General features: G+C 48.6%; 3 protein-coding genes across 3 annotated transcripts; all 3 read left to right on the plus strand.

Moving 5' to 3' along the window:
- Nucleotides 1–3,921: 3,921 nt before the first annotated feature.
- Triagg1_3791 (fungal hydrophobin) lies at nucleotides 3,922–4,392 on the plus strand (the record flags this gene model as incomplete). The annotated part of the gene is made up of 3 exons (XM_062898122.1): nucleotides 3,922–4,138; nucleotides 4,209–4,294; nucleotides 4,354–4,392. The coding sequence occupies 3 exons, from the start codon at nucleotides 3,922–3,924 to the stop codon at nucleotides 4,390–4,392; spliced, it is 342 nt and encodes a 113-aa protein (XP_062757294.1).
- Nucleotides 4,393–7,998: 3,606 nt separating this feature from the next.
- Nucleotides 7,999–9,699, plus strand: Triagg1_3792 (uncharacterized protein; the record flags this gene model as incomplete). Its single annotated transcript, XM_062898123.1, has 4 exons — nucleotides 7,999–8,054; nucleotides 8,174–8,364; nucleotides 8,448–8,888; nucleotides 9,014–9,699. The coding sequence occupies 4 exons, from the start codon at nucleotides 7,999–8,001 to the stop codon at nucleotides 9,697–9,699; spliced, it is 1,374 nt and encodes a 457-aa protein (XP_062757295.1).
- Nucleotides 9,700–11,378: 1,679 nt separating this feature from the next.
- On the plus strand, nucleotides 11,379–11,696 carry Triagg1_3793 (uncharacterized protein; the record flags this gene model as incomplete). Its single annotated transcript, XM_062898124.1, has 1 exon — nucleotides 11,379–11,696. One exon carries the CDS (start codon nucleotides 11,379–11,381, stop codon nucleotides 11,694–11,696), a length of 318 nt encoding a protein of 105 aa, XP_062757296.1.
- Between the last annotated feature and the right edge of the window lie 309 nt (nucleotides 11,697–12,005).

A 12,005-nucleotide genomic window follows, 5' to 3' on the forward strand; every position in this document is an offset into this window, starting at 1 on the left:
CACTGCCTGCGGCTTTTCTTACTCGCCACAACTCTTCGCTCCGGACTCTTTTTTTTTTTTTTTTCCATATGACGGGACGTCCGATTGTCATCTCTCGGCAGGCAAACGACTTCAGTGCTTTGGGTCGACACTTTTGTTATCATTACTTTTGGAGGATAAGGCTATTTTGATAGATTTTACCTTGTTTTTCATATGCTTTCTCTGTACTTTTTTTTTTTACCGGTGAAGGATTTATTTTGTGGGCGAAGGCAGGGGGGGAATGAGTTGCAAAAACGGTTTGCTTACAAGTCTTTGATTTTGCTTTTGTTTTTTTGTAGTAAAGTTTTGGAGTTGGGGACGGCAAACATGTGGTTTAGGCGATAATGAGAGTTGATGATTCGGTTATTATCCTTGACATTCGTGAGCAAAACGTGACCGGTCAAGTTCTCGATGCTTGGATGACTGAGAAGATGAGTCTCATGTGCAGTCAAGCAGTGAGCTTGGCATGTTCAAGGAGTAGTATCCCTGCCTATATGGTAACCAGATCGTCATCATTCGCATTGGCCAGCATGGAACATACGTAAGAGTCCAGAGCCATGAGGCGGCCGAAGCAGGATACTGATCGTATTTGAGGTTCAGTTGGACGAGAGAGGTATTGAAATGGAGGGGAACTTGATTGGAATTTGCTTGTTTGCTGGTCGCGGGTAGTGTTGCGGCTGCCCAAACGCAGGTTCCAGATGATGGATGAGCCCATAGCTTCGCCCCTGTGAAAACGATTGACATGATAGCAGGCCTAAATCAGTTTCCGGGGATGACCGGGTGCCTTTCGGGTTACAGAGGACCGAGCGAGACAGATTTAGCCCCAGGCGTTGGACGTCCTTTCACTCGCTGTTGTTGAATCGTTGCGTGACTCGGCACTCATGATGACGGCACTTTAATCAAGGGAAAAGGCTATTGAGCATCGAAGTCCACACCAGATCGAAATATCAAGACGTCTCGTTCACATGTATACTACGCCAAGTTTGATATTGGAGTCAGTCTTTTTTCCTGACCGTTCAGTAGTCATGTCATCATACCTTGTGAAACGGTCGAGAATTCTCTGTGACATTGCTGTAACACATTCAAGCATTGACCGTAAATTCTAGGTAGACAGGCGGTACACATTCGGATATCACCACACCGGGGCACATTCTCCCACTTCTACGCATGTCTTTCAAGTAAATCCAGGTTTGCTCTACGTCACTGATTGGCCCGCCGGACGGCTGTGCCATTCGGAACTTTCATTCCGATACTATACGCGGTTCTCACAGTTGGATAGCACGGTAGGGCCGGCCCTGTTCGTAAAGTAATCATCATTCACAACGGCTCATTCGAAAACACAGTTCAAGTCTTTTGGTCTCAAGACGTCTGAAAACGCTGCCCACCTTTCGCAGCACCCACTTTGTGTATAGAGTCTATCGAGACGCTGGCGTTGAGTCGATAGTACAGATAGAGACGTGGGGCGCGGATCGGAGACAAATGGTGTCTCTCGGATTCTTGTCCTGCATGTAGTCGCTACTGTTAGTACCGACTGGGAGTGCTCGCAAGGATAGGGCTCCCTCCTCAATCATGTCTTTCAGCTCACATGTGCCGTCCTGCATAAGCAATCATAAATCCAGATGGAAAAGAAGAACAAGCCTCGCCAAGGAGAAACTCGCAGCCGTCACCGAGAGGAAAACACCATTCACTCGTGACAATCAATGGCAGTCAGAGACGGCAAATGGAATTCGGCGAAGAAGCAGACAAATTGCAAAGTCTGCCAAAGCCTCAACAGAAGAGGAAGAGGAAGAAGAAGGAATTCTGGTAGAAATCATGACAGTCTGCGATGAGAGAGGGAGAGTTGAAGTTACGAGCTGCAGTCTGGAGGAAGGAAGTTGCTGTGGGCACTCTAGAGCTCAGCTGCGGTCCAATTCCGCACCACCTTCCGCTCGACGCAACGTTCCTTTTTTTTTTCCCCGGTCAGCCGCTGCCTATGAGTTCGGTGACGCTCATCTTCGGTGTGCAATGGGAATCCATTCGGCCACCATTATCAAAAGAATTGGCGATGTACTAGGTAGGTACTAATGGTATATCCTGTATCTCAAGTAGGTACATGTTGTTGCAGCTTACTCCGTACACTGGTGGTTGGTTTTTGGTGAGGCTGTGGTTCCGCACTATTAGTAAGCGCATGCAAAAAGCAACATCCCATCTACAGGAATCAAGCCCACGACGATGTGCATTTTTTTTCGCTCAAAATAGGCCAGAATAATGAAAACAGGCGTCTGCTATGGTTTCAATTTGTTGAATTGCTTGAGAGGTTTCAGTTACAAGAAAAAAAATGGGCGCAAGAAAAGGTGAAAATGCAAAAAATGAAACTTCGTATGCCGTAACGAGGAATCGAACCTCGGTTTTCAGTGTTTCGCTAGGTCCACAAACTGATGTACTGTCCACTATACTATTACGGCTTGATGATTGGATGATCAGTGCGTTAGTATTACATTCTATACAGCTTTTGCCAAGAAACCGGCTCTCTTCATTCTCTTACCCGAGTTTCATGATTGACTCGTTTTGGTAGAAGCCCAGTGCTTAAAGTTGTGTATGGTTATGCCTGTGGGCAACCACTGAATCTCAATCGCAGCAGACAGTGAGAAAGAAAAGTAAGAAGATACATTACAGGAAAGAATTCATCCAAGAGAGTCGTATTTTCAACGTGCAATTCATCAGAGCCTGCGGATATTGCATTCTCCAGCCAATCTCACATCCTTGCAGGGTAGGTAAGTTGTGCTCATCGACAAATTGCCCTGCTCCGGCCACAATAGTGAGTGAGTGTGCGGTGACAACCATTGAAATAAATAAGTCTCAGTGATGCGACTGCCCGAGTTTCTTTTTTATTTTTTGTCCCGATCCATACGAAAGTGGCGCTGAATCTAGCCCTCTTGTCCCGATCATGTGGCTGTAAGAAACTCAGGCACAAGGCCCAACATTTGCAAGACCGTTTTACATATGCGCTCAACGTAACCCTGTGGATATAAATATACATCGTATTTTCTACATCTGAGGACGTAGAGCTAGTGGTTTACTGGAAGATACTCCAAGAAGAGGGGAATAAATTTCTCATTGGTATCATCTTGTAACTCTACTTAGCACTCGTATACAAAGTTCACATATACTAAGTTTATTGAGGAGGAGATAAGCATCTACCAAAAGTATCTGTGACGCCAAAATATACTATAAATACAACACACTTAAGTGGCATTAGGTATAGCATATAGTAAGTAGGTACCTCTTACCCCGGCGCCAAGAATGAAGATGTGGGGTATAGGTAGTCGTAGCACATGTATACATATCTGCTGGTGTTGACACTACACGATAGATGCTTACTCTATATATAAAGGCATCAAAGCCAAGCAGATAGCTAAGCTAATCTTTGCCAAGATCACGGCAGACGAGAGTTTGGAGCCGATCCTATGAGTCGGGATTTGATCACGCTCTTTTGTTTCTTATTCCAGATACGAAGAAAAGGAAGAAGCGATAAAACCTGGACGAAACAACATAGAGCATCATATTTATTCTTGCATAGTAGCTCAGACTGACGTTGGATATCCACAATACTGTTGAAAGTACGGCACTCAACCAACTCGATAGATGAAACACGACGTATCCGGGCCGTTGAGATGGGAGCGGGAGGGGTATACCCACTCTGCTTGTATTGCCGACTTCATCTGGCTGAATGGGAGGGAAGCACTGCATAAGAGTAGTAGAAAGATGAGACCTGTTGGCCAGTGGTTTTGAAGTCTTTGAAGTATAAGTAGACCATTCAGTTCTCTCACAAATTCCGTCGTCACTTTGGCTGGCTTTCTACCTCAATAATAAGACTCCTAGTATTTTACATTCTTACGTTGGAATCATTCGTTGAAACAATCCATGAAATCTGTGGAAATGAAGTCCTTCACCATCGTCACCTTCTTTGCCGCTTTTGCTGTTGCCGTTCCTCTCGAGGATGCCCTCAACGGCGGCAGCGGATGGTGGGGCGATCACCACAACGATCATCCCTCCCATATCTGCCCCCAAGGCCTCTACAACAGTCCCCAGTGCTGTAACTCTCACCTCCTCGGCATCTTCGGCCTCGACTGTCATACTCGTAAGTGAGACACTCAGCGAAAGGAGAAACAGCCTCGAGCGTTCATGTCTTGTCAACTAATTTTCTATAGCATGGGAAAAGTTTTACGACTCTGAGGATTTGCGCCAGGAATGCTCCAAGGCCAGTGAAACGGCTCTCTGCTGTGTTTCTCCTGTTGTAAGTAACCGCTACTTCAGGTGTTTACTCGTTGATTTCCATTCTGACGTTTTCTCTAGCGCGACCAGGCTATTCTGTGCCAACCTCCTCTAGCATAGGAAGCTACTTTCGATGAATGGTCCCCTGACCAAACTCGAATCGTCCCTACGAATGCCTATTATAGTATAGGGAGACTTACCAGAGATATTGGAAGAAGTGGGTGGGCATGAGAGGGTCATACGGATATTCTATTCGTACGCCATATTGTTGATAATATGACGAGTGCGTCAAAATAATGTCATGTGCATGCCATGGAGCTGTGGTGATATGGTGAAAAACAAATGATGTTGTCTGTCGTAACTGCTTCCCAGCCAAACCACCCCCCTTCCAACCCTAGAATGCAAGTTTCCACTCGTCGCCGCCAACAGTGACGGAGCCTTGAGAATAACGCATCACCATTTCGGTTATAAGAGTCGAATGAATGAGCCTCTTTCGCCTATTTTTTGCAATTTCCTGATATTTCTCATGGCTTCCATCCAATTGGAGTTCAGTACGGCGTAGCGTCGGACGGCAGAGTCCCTCCCCCCCCCTTGGCCGCAACGCTCTTATCAAGGGGTAATCTAGACCATCGGGCGCCATCGCGAGGATTTTACACTTTGTTGGGTTTCGAATTTATAGACTTTCTCTTCTTGGCAAGGTAAATGGCCGTTTGCCTACCGGGCCCGCCGTTGCTGCATATGACTTGGGTTATGACTCCATCTCAGCCACGCTTTCACAAGGCTAAGTTGGAGCGCCACGCCGGCTGAAACCCCAAAGTGTAAGAAGGCAGCCAAAACCAATGTTTCGTTTTGCCCACTTGCGCAAGGAGAAAAGTGAGAAAGATTCATCATTTTCATCCACTTTGCGACTAAATGGCCGATAGTGCCCGCTCGGTCATGTCCCACTTGCCATGAGTGAGGCGATCCAGCACTGCCCCCTGCAGGTACAGTTTAGTGAGCCTCATCTGTTGAGCCTCAACATGTGGAGGCTGGAGACCTCCTTTCGTGCAGGAGAATCAGGGCTTGCTTACGGAGCTTTGCAAGTGAGAACTCGATTATGGCTGTGGAAAGATGATTGCGTTGGTGAGATGGCATGTCGAGTCACGTCGCTCTGGGAGAGCTGCATTCACCAAGGCTCGCGGCAAAGGACGCCATATGTTGATATGAGCGAGCAAAAAAAGCTGCTCAACGTGGAGTTAAAATTTCCAAGGGCTAACTAAACGAAATCATCCAACCAAAAGTCCAGTCCAAATAACAAAAAACCCCCATCCTGTCCATCGAACATAGGAGAAGCCGGCATCCTCTCGCAATCGTGTGTGTGGCCCTCTCCAACCAGGCATAACAAGCTCCAAGCCTCGCTCCAAAATATTTTGTGGCCTTGCAGAAATCCCTGTCGTGGGAGTTTTGGGATGCTACTGCAGAGCTGTATGTAGACGGAGACCGATGCGAGGTATCGAGCTTGCAATTAATGTTGGCGGCTCCTCCCCCCTCTCCCCCAATAGCAAAAAGCAAAAAGCAAAGAAAAAAAATAGCATTAAAAAAGGGAGCCGGTGTGGACTTTTTTCAACATGAACGCCATGGCAATTTTCAGTTGTGGCCTCCAGGAGTCAAAGAATGAACGTTGAAGCAGGATCATTTTAAAGGCCTAGCAGGGCCGACCGAGTCTGTGTAGACAACGCAATCTTTGCAGCGGGCATGTTGACAGTTATGCTCGGTACACTGAGGGGTTGTTTCCTTGAGCATTCCACCCATTCCGCATTGGCAGCACTGCCAGGTATAGACAACAAGACCCATGGTTCCTGTCTTTGATGGCTAACTAAAAGCTTGGCTCGTTTCAACTGCGGTCCAAGAGGTGACTCGAGACCAGGGGGGTGAAATAAAAGATGATGCAAGAAAACTGGCCGTTGGATGAAGTGAAGATATTAGAAGTGAAAAGATGGCTTTTTTTTTTAGGTGTTCGATGTCCCGGACGTTGTGAGCTGATGAGCAGAGCATGGACAGGAGAGCTTCCCCCCTTCTTATACCTGAAAGCTTGCCTTAAACTTTCATTTTGACGCAAGAGCGCAAAGGCGCAAGAGCGCAGCGGCGTGATAAGGCAAGAAGGCAGGCGAAAGCTCGGAAACATGATGGCTGGCGTTGATAGCTTCGGTCTGCAAGCCCTCCAGTTGGTGAGCATCCGGTAGCTGGCCGGTGGGAAATGTATTAACGCTACCATCTTGACTGGCGAGGAACGTTCAGGATGGGGAATTCTGCGACCGAATCCTAAGAGGACGAAGAGCGAAATATGTAGCGGAGACGTAGTAGTCTTGTTTGGAGCCACTAAAACACTGAAACTCTCGAAAAGGCGGATGGCGCAGCTGCTCGCCTTGCCCTATATCCCAGGAAGCCTTGCAGGGAGGTAGCGTCAGGTGAAGAGACGATTATGCATTCCACTCCAATGATGCTTCTATTGGCTTGAGGAAAAGCAGGAAAGTCTTGTGTGTGGACTGGTTACTCTCGGCGAGACATTTGGTGCGCCCATTCGACTTCCAAGTTGTGACCGATGCTATCCCGAGCGAACACGGCTGCGTGAGCTCGGATCACTTGGAGTTTACCCCAGCAAGGCAGCTGAGTTGCTGCTCTTTGCCTTGTGAGGGATCGGAGTCTGTCTTTCTGCCCCTATGCTTTCTGTTTCTCTCTCTCTCTTCTTTTATTCCTTCATCTGCGTGATGTGTTTACACTTGAAAACGCTCTCTTTGTAGGAAGACAGCCATCTTGTCACCCCTGTATTGCGGCTCGTGAAGGAGAGATACCATCAACGTTTGAGAGAATTCGACAAGGAGGAGTTTTCTCTTTTGAGTCTCTGGAGGAGTATGAGCGATGCGTCTTATATGGGACTTGGTATCATACTCATCTACTGAAGACTTGCGCAAGCGTGACAACTCCAAGCTGACCCGTGTACTCACACAGAAGCAGGAGCTGCAGTCGCGAGAGAATACAAAATCAAAAATAAAAAATAGAAAATGAGCGACTCTATGCAGACGTAGGTGGGTATTTATATAGCAAGCAGATTGCGAGCAGCTCTTCAGCTACAACTGTCACGAGAGGTGGGAGAGCCTCATGATGCAACCTCAGCAGGAAGCCTCAGTTTTGAAGCCTGCCTGCGTGGCAACATGGGCTGGATTGAATGGATTGTTGCATTCTTAGGCGGGATGAAAAAAAAAAAAGAAGAAGAAAAGAAATTAACTCCCAAATAGTACGTGGCTGCATCCGGCTGAGTGAAGGAGGAATTCGAGGGTGTTGGCATGCTGTCTGGTTGGGGCATTTCCCGGCCGAAAACAGCCTTGAAGCCTTGTGCAGAGCCGCATTTTCCATCGAATGGGCTGCAGAGTGTGTGGGGGTGGGGATGGAATAAATTGATAGGACAAGCAAGGCTGCAAGGGCAAAGAGGTGGGATGATGTAGAGAAAAAAAAGAAAGAGGTATCGCGACATTGCAATTCTTGTAGCACGAGTATCGCGATATCGTTTGATGAAGTTGAGGACAGAGCATGTACAAGTATCGTATAAGACGGGAGCTAGCTTAGTTAGCTGGAGTGTTGGTAAGAGGCAGAATCTTGGTGGTTTGTGCCAGGATTTCCCACTGCAGGCCTTTCTTTTAGCGCTGCAAGTTTAAATGAGCTGCCCCGAGCTTAGCGAGGAAGGCAGGCATGGGTGACGACATGACGTCAACCGCTAGCACTGTGCACCGCCACCCACCAACCACGTAAGTGTACAGTGCGATTAGCCATCGATTGGCCATCTCCCGTTACCAGGATCATGGCCAAGTAAGATTGCAAACAATCATCCCATCTTTCTTTGCCAGTTTCATACCCGAAACACCAGCCAAAGCAGAGCCAAAGCAGAGCAGAAGCAGTGCAGAGAAGGGCAGAAGAAGGGCTGCGGTCACGATGCCGCCATGTCGCGTTCGCATCACAGCAGTCGCTCGGAAACGCGATGGGCAGTGCGCATCATTCCCTTGTTCATCGTCGGCATTCTAGCCGTTGCGACTTACGCCGTCGTCGCTCGCCTCTGCAGTAAACTCGGCCCTCTCCCTCTCCCTCTCCTAAACGATGTCTGCATCATTCCTCGTCTAACCTGAAATTCTCGTTCCATCTAGTCAGCTTCCTCTACAAAAAGAAACACCAAGATGGCGTTGTCACGACGTTCCTCGTCCTCTACTTCCTCTTCTTCATGTTGATGGCCGTCGCCTATCTACGAACCTTCTTTACAGTCCAACTAAACCCGGGCGTCGTCCCTCTGGCCCCCGAGGACCAGGGCGAGCGCGAAGCGGCCGAAAAAGTACGAAAGCGACACAAACGCAACCGAGACGTCGAGGAGAGGGCATACGTACCTCCGGACCCAAACCCGGACAGTCCCGGGCTCGAGGCCTTCTACAGCAAGGATGTCTTCATATGCGAGGTCGACGGCCGGCCTAAGTGGTGCTCAGAGTGTCAGCAGTGGAAGCCAGATCGTTCGCATCACTCGAGCGACCTAGGCCGCTGCGTCAGGAAGATGGACCATTTCTGCCCCTGGGTTGGTGGCATGGTCTCTGAGACTTGTAAGTGATATATATATATATATATATACATTTCCCCTTGGACAGCAACAAGTTCTTGTTCTGTGTGCATGGTTATGACAAGATTCAGAGAGTTGACAGCGTTCCGTCCTTTGTGGGAAATGTAGCCTTCAACTTCTTTACGCAGTTTTGCTTCTACTGCGGCCTGTTTTGCGCCGTGGGCCTCGCCGTCGGAGCATATTCCTTCCAGCAACACCACAAAGACGGAGACCCCCTTGATGGATGGGCCCTCGCAACAATCGTTTTGGCCTGCGTCTTCGGCACCTTTACCTTTGGCATGGCGCTCACTTCGTTTCGCTACATTTTCGCAAACACCACCAACATCGATATGCTTAAGAGGTCGCATACGCTCACCCTGGCTGTCCGCATCCCCCAGTCCACCCCGCCCTCGGACAAGTATCCCGTCATTGTATACCCTCTTCGTGGACCACCGCGGCGGCCGGGATCCGAAGGCCAGCAGCCGCATAATAGCCATGGGCCCATCTCGGCTAGAGATCAGCTGGCGGAGCGCAAGTTTGCCATCCTCCGCACGAAGCCGCACGAAAACCCCTGGGATCTGGGAGCCATGGAAAACTGGAAGTCCGTCATGGGAGACAACTTTGTCGAGTGGATGCTTCCTATCCGACACTCGCCATGCTGTACTCATGAAAGCATGGAGAGCGACTACAGGTTCGGCCCTCTCATCTCAAAACTAAGAAAGCGCTACGGAATTCCCGAGCTCGAAGCCTCCTCTTCCCGCGGCGGGCATGGCATCGAATTACAGGAGAGAGGCGGTCGACGGGCCAGTGATTGATTCATTGATTGATTGATCCACTGGTTGATAAGCCGAGTAATAACTCTTCACCATTCATTCTCATACTACTCTACACCACCATTCATCCCCCCCGGGCTACTGTTTCTATTTTGTCTTGTATCTATTCCTTGGGCGCTGTTTAAATTCTCTTTTTGGCACGCGCATTTTGCCCCTCCTCCTTCTCCCTCTCTCCTTATCCTTTTTTTTTTTTTTTTTTTGTTTTCTTGTTTTCACATATTGGTGTTGTTACTATGACGGGCATAGACATGGGGCCCTTTTGTGCAAACCGGCCCTCTTTCGTACAAATACATGTACATAATTTATGAAGACATTCGGGCAAGGGCATCGCGGGGATTCTTTACTTACTAGAACATATCTAATTGGCTGGGCTGGATGGGAAAACGCATGTAAATGTTTGTATGCGGAGCAGGAAACACACTGTAAACGGGTGACGCGATGCAGCCAACAGCGATGTGTGCTCAACAGCGATGTATGCTCAATAGCAGAATAATTCCTTGGTACAATATCGCTTTACGAGCGGTCAATCTCTTACGCTGGTCATGCTTCCTCCAAAGAGAAGCAGACACATCTTTGGCGTGCATGCTGCTGCTGCTACTGCTGCTACTACCGCCCTGCATAGGTACAATCACATGCGTGTTGGGGTCTGGTAATTGTGACGTTCCGTTCTGTTGTAAGAAAGAAGAAGAAGAAGAAGTGCGATTTGCACCTGGGCAGTTCAGCCCATTCATGATGCCCAAACCGCCGAGCAGTTTTAAATTGCAGCCTTCAACGTTTCTCCCTCCTGGGCCGCTGTGACTCTCCCACGTCAATCCAGGGAGGAATAGACTAACCGTCGCCCTTGAACAAGCATCGTCTGCAGAGGCCAATGACGGTTCAGCCTAGACAAGGCCCTTTCATGATATCGCCTCATAGCTGCGCCGGGCTTGCTAATATGTCTCTCATGCATTGCTGTAAACGACCCTTCTCTGATTCGTCCTCTCCCCCCAGCATCCCTGTCCATCGTGCATGCACGCCGTGGCAAGGGAGGGGTTTGGCGTTTTTCACTGAAAGATGCGATGGTAGGCAAAGTACTGGCAGTTATCATTGCAGCTGAGAGAATATGGCGGACGCCTCTTCATTGCGTTACGCCCTTAACAGCGAATACCTCCTTGGCCTTTCTTTTCTTTTCTTTTTTTTTTTTCGCGTCGCCACCAGCCAATTAAGCATTAGGATGGCGAGGGCGCAGCTGGCGAGGCGTGAGACGTGTCAGTCGGATAGTGATTCTCAGATCAACGCTTCGGCAAGGGGGTAGAAAGCGAGCACTCCTCTCTTCCCATCCGCCATATAAGAAAAAAAAAACCACACCCAAAACGCAGTCACCTTCCTTTCTGGATTGGGTTCCCGCAAAGACGATCCTTGTGTACCCCAACAGCTTGGGGGCGGAAGCAGACCGTTGTTTGAAAGAGCACTGGTGTTTTTGGCAGCCTGTTCTTTGGCCCGAGCTTGCTCTAGATTGGCACAAGATCTTGTGAGTTGTTGATTGACTCAGAATGTGTTCAACGGCTATGGCTAACCTGGCGGTCTGAGCAAAGCAAAGCCGAATCTGAGATAGAAGCATCTTGTCTAATAGCGTCTGCCGTTCGAAAAAGAAAAAAAAAAAAAGAGTCATGTACGAGCACATGATGCACCTCCGTGTCGGTTCCAGAGAAAAGCTGGTAAGAGCCATCGAGCGGACCGAGGAACAGCTTCAGATCATACACGAGCAGATCGACACACTAAGGAACCAGCGGTTGGAAATCGACAGGCAAATCATCACATATGAGAAGAGGCTGCGCCTAAGAGCAGAGCTGCAAGATCACGTTGCTGCCAAGGAGAACGAGGCCGAAGAGTTGAGGGAGCAGCTCGCCACTGCGGTGCATCAGCTTGAGGACTATGACGAGACGATGCAGATAAAGGGCAAGGATTCGTCATCCGCCGCCTCTGATGAGGATTATTAACGGTTGAAAACAGTTTCGGAATACAACTCGGCTTCCCGTAGCCAATTTATGCCTGGTTATGCAGCATCGTGAGAGAGAGATGGAGAAGCCAAGGACGGGAAGGATGTGAATTGGTGTGGCTTTTGTGTAGCTTTAATTGTTGACAGGATTCGTGGATGGAATCTCAAAGATCCAGTGCCCAACTAGTTGATCCAACAGAGTATTAGTATTGCGCATTTGATGATTGATTCCAGCAGAGTATTCGAGTAGTACGTGTATCCGGCTCTGCTGTCTGCTCTGTTCCAGTGTACCCCGTAAGTGGTGCCGAGC

Source organism: Trichoderma aggressivum, assembly GCF_033847375.1.
Source record: "Trichoderma aggressivum f. europaeum strain CBS 100526 chromosome Unknown scaffold_011, whole genome shotgun sequence".
In the NCBI taxonomy this organism is placed as follows: domain Eukaryota; kingdom Fungi; phylum Ascomycota; class Sordariomycetes; order Hypocreales; family Hypocreaceae; genus Trichoderma; species Trichoderma aggressivum.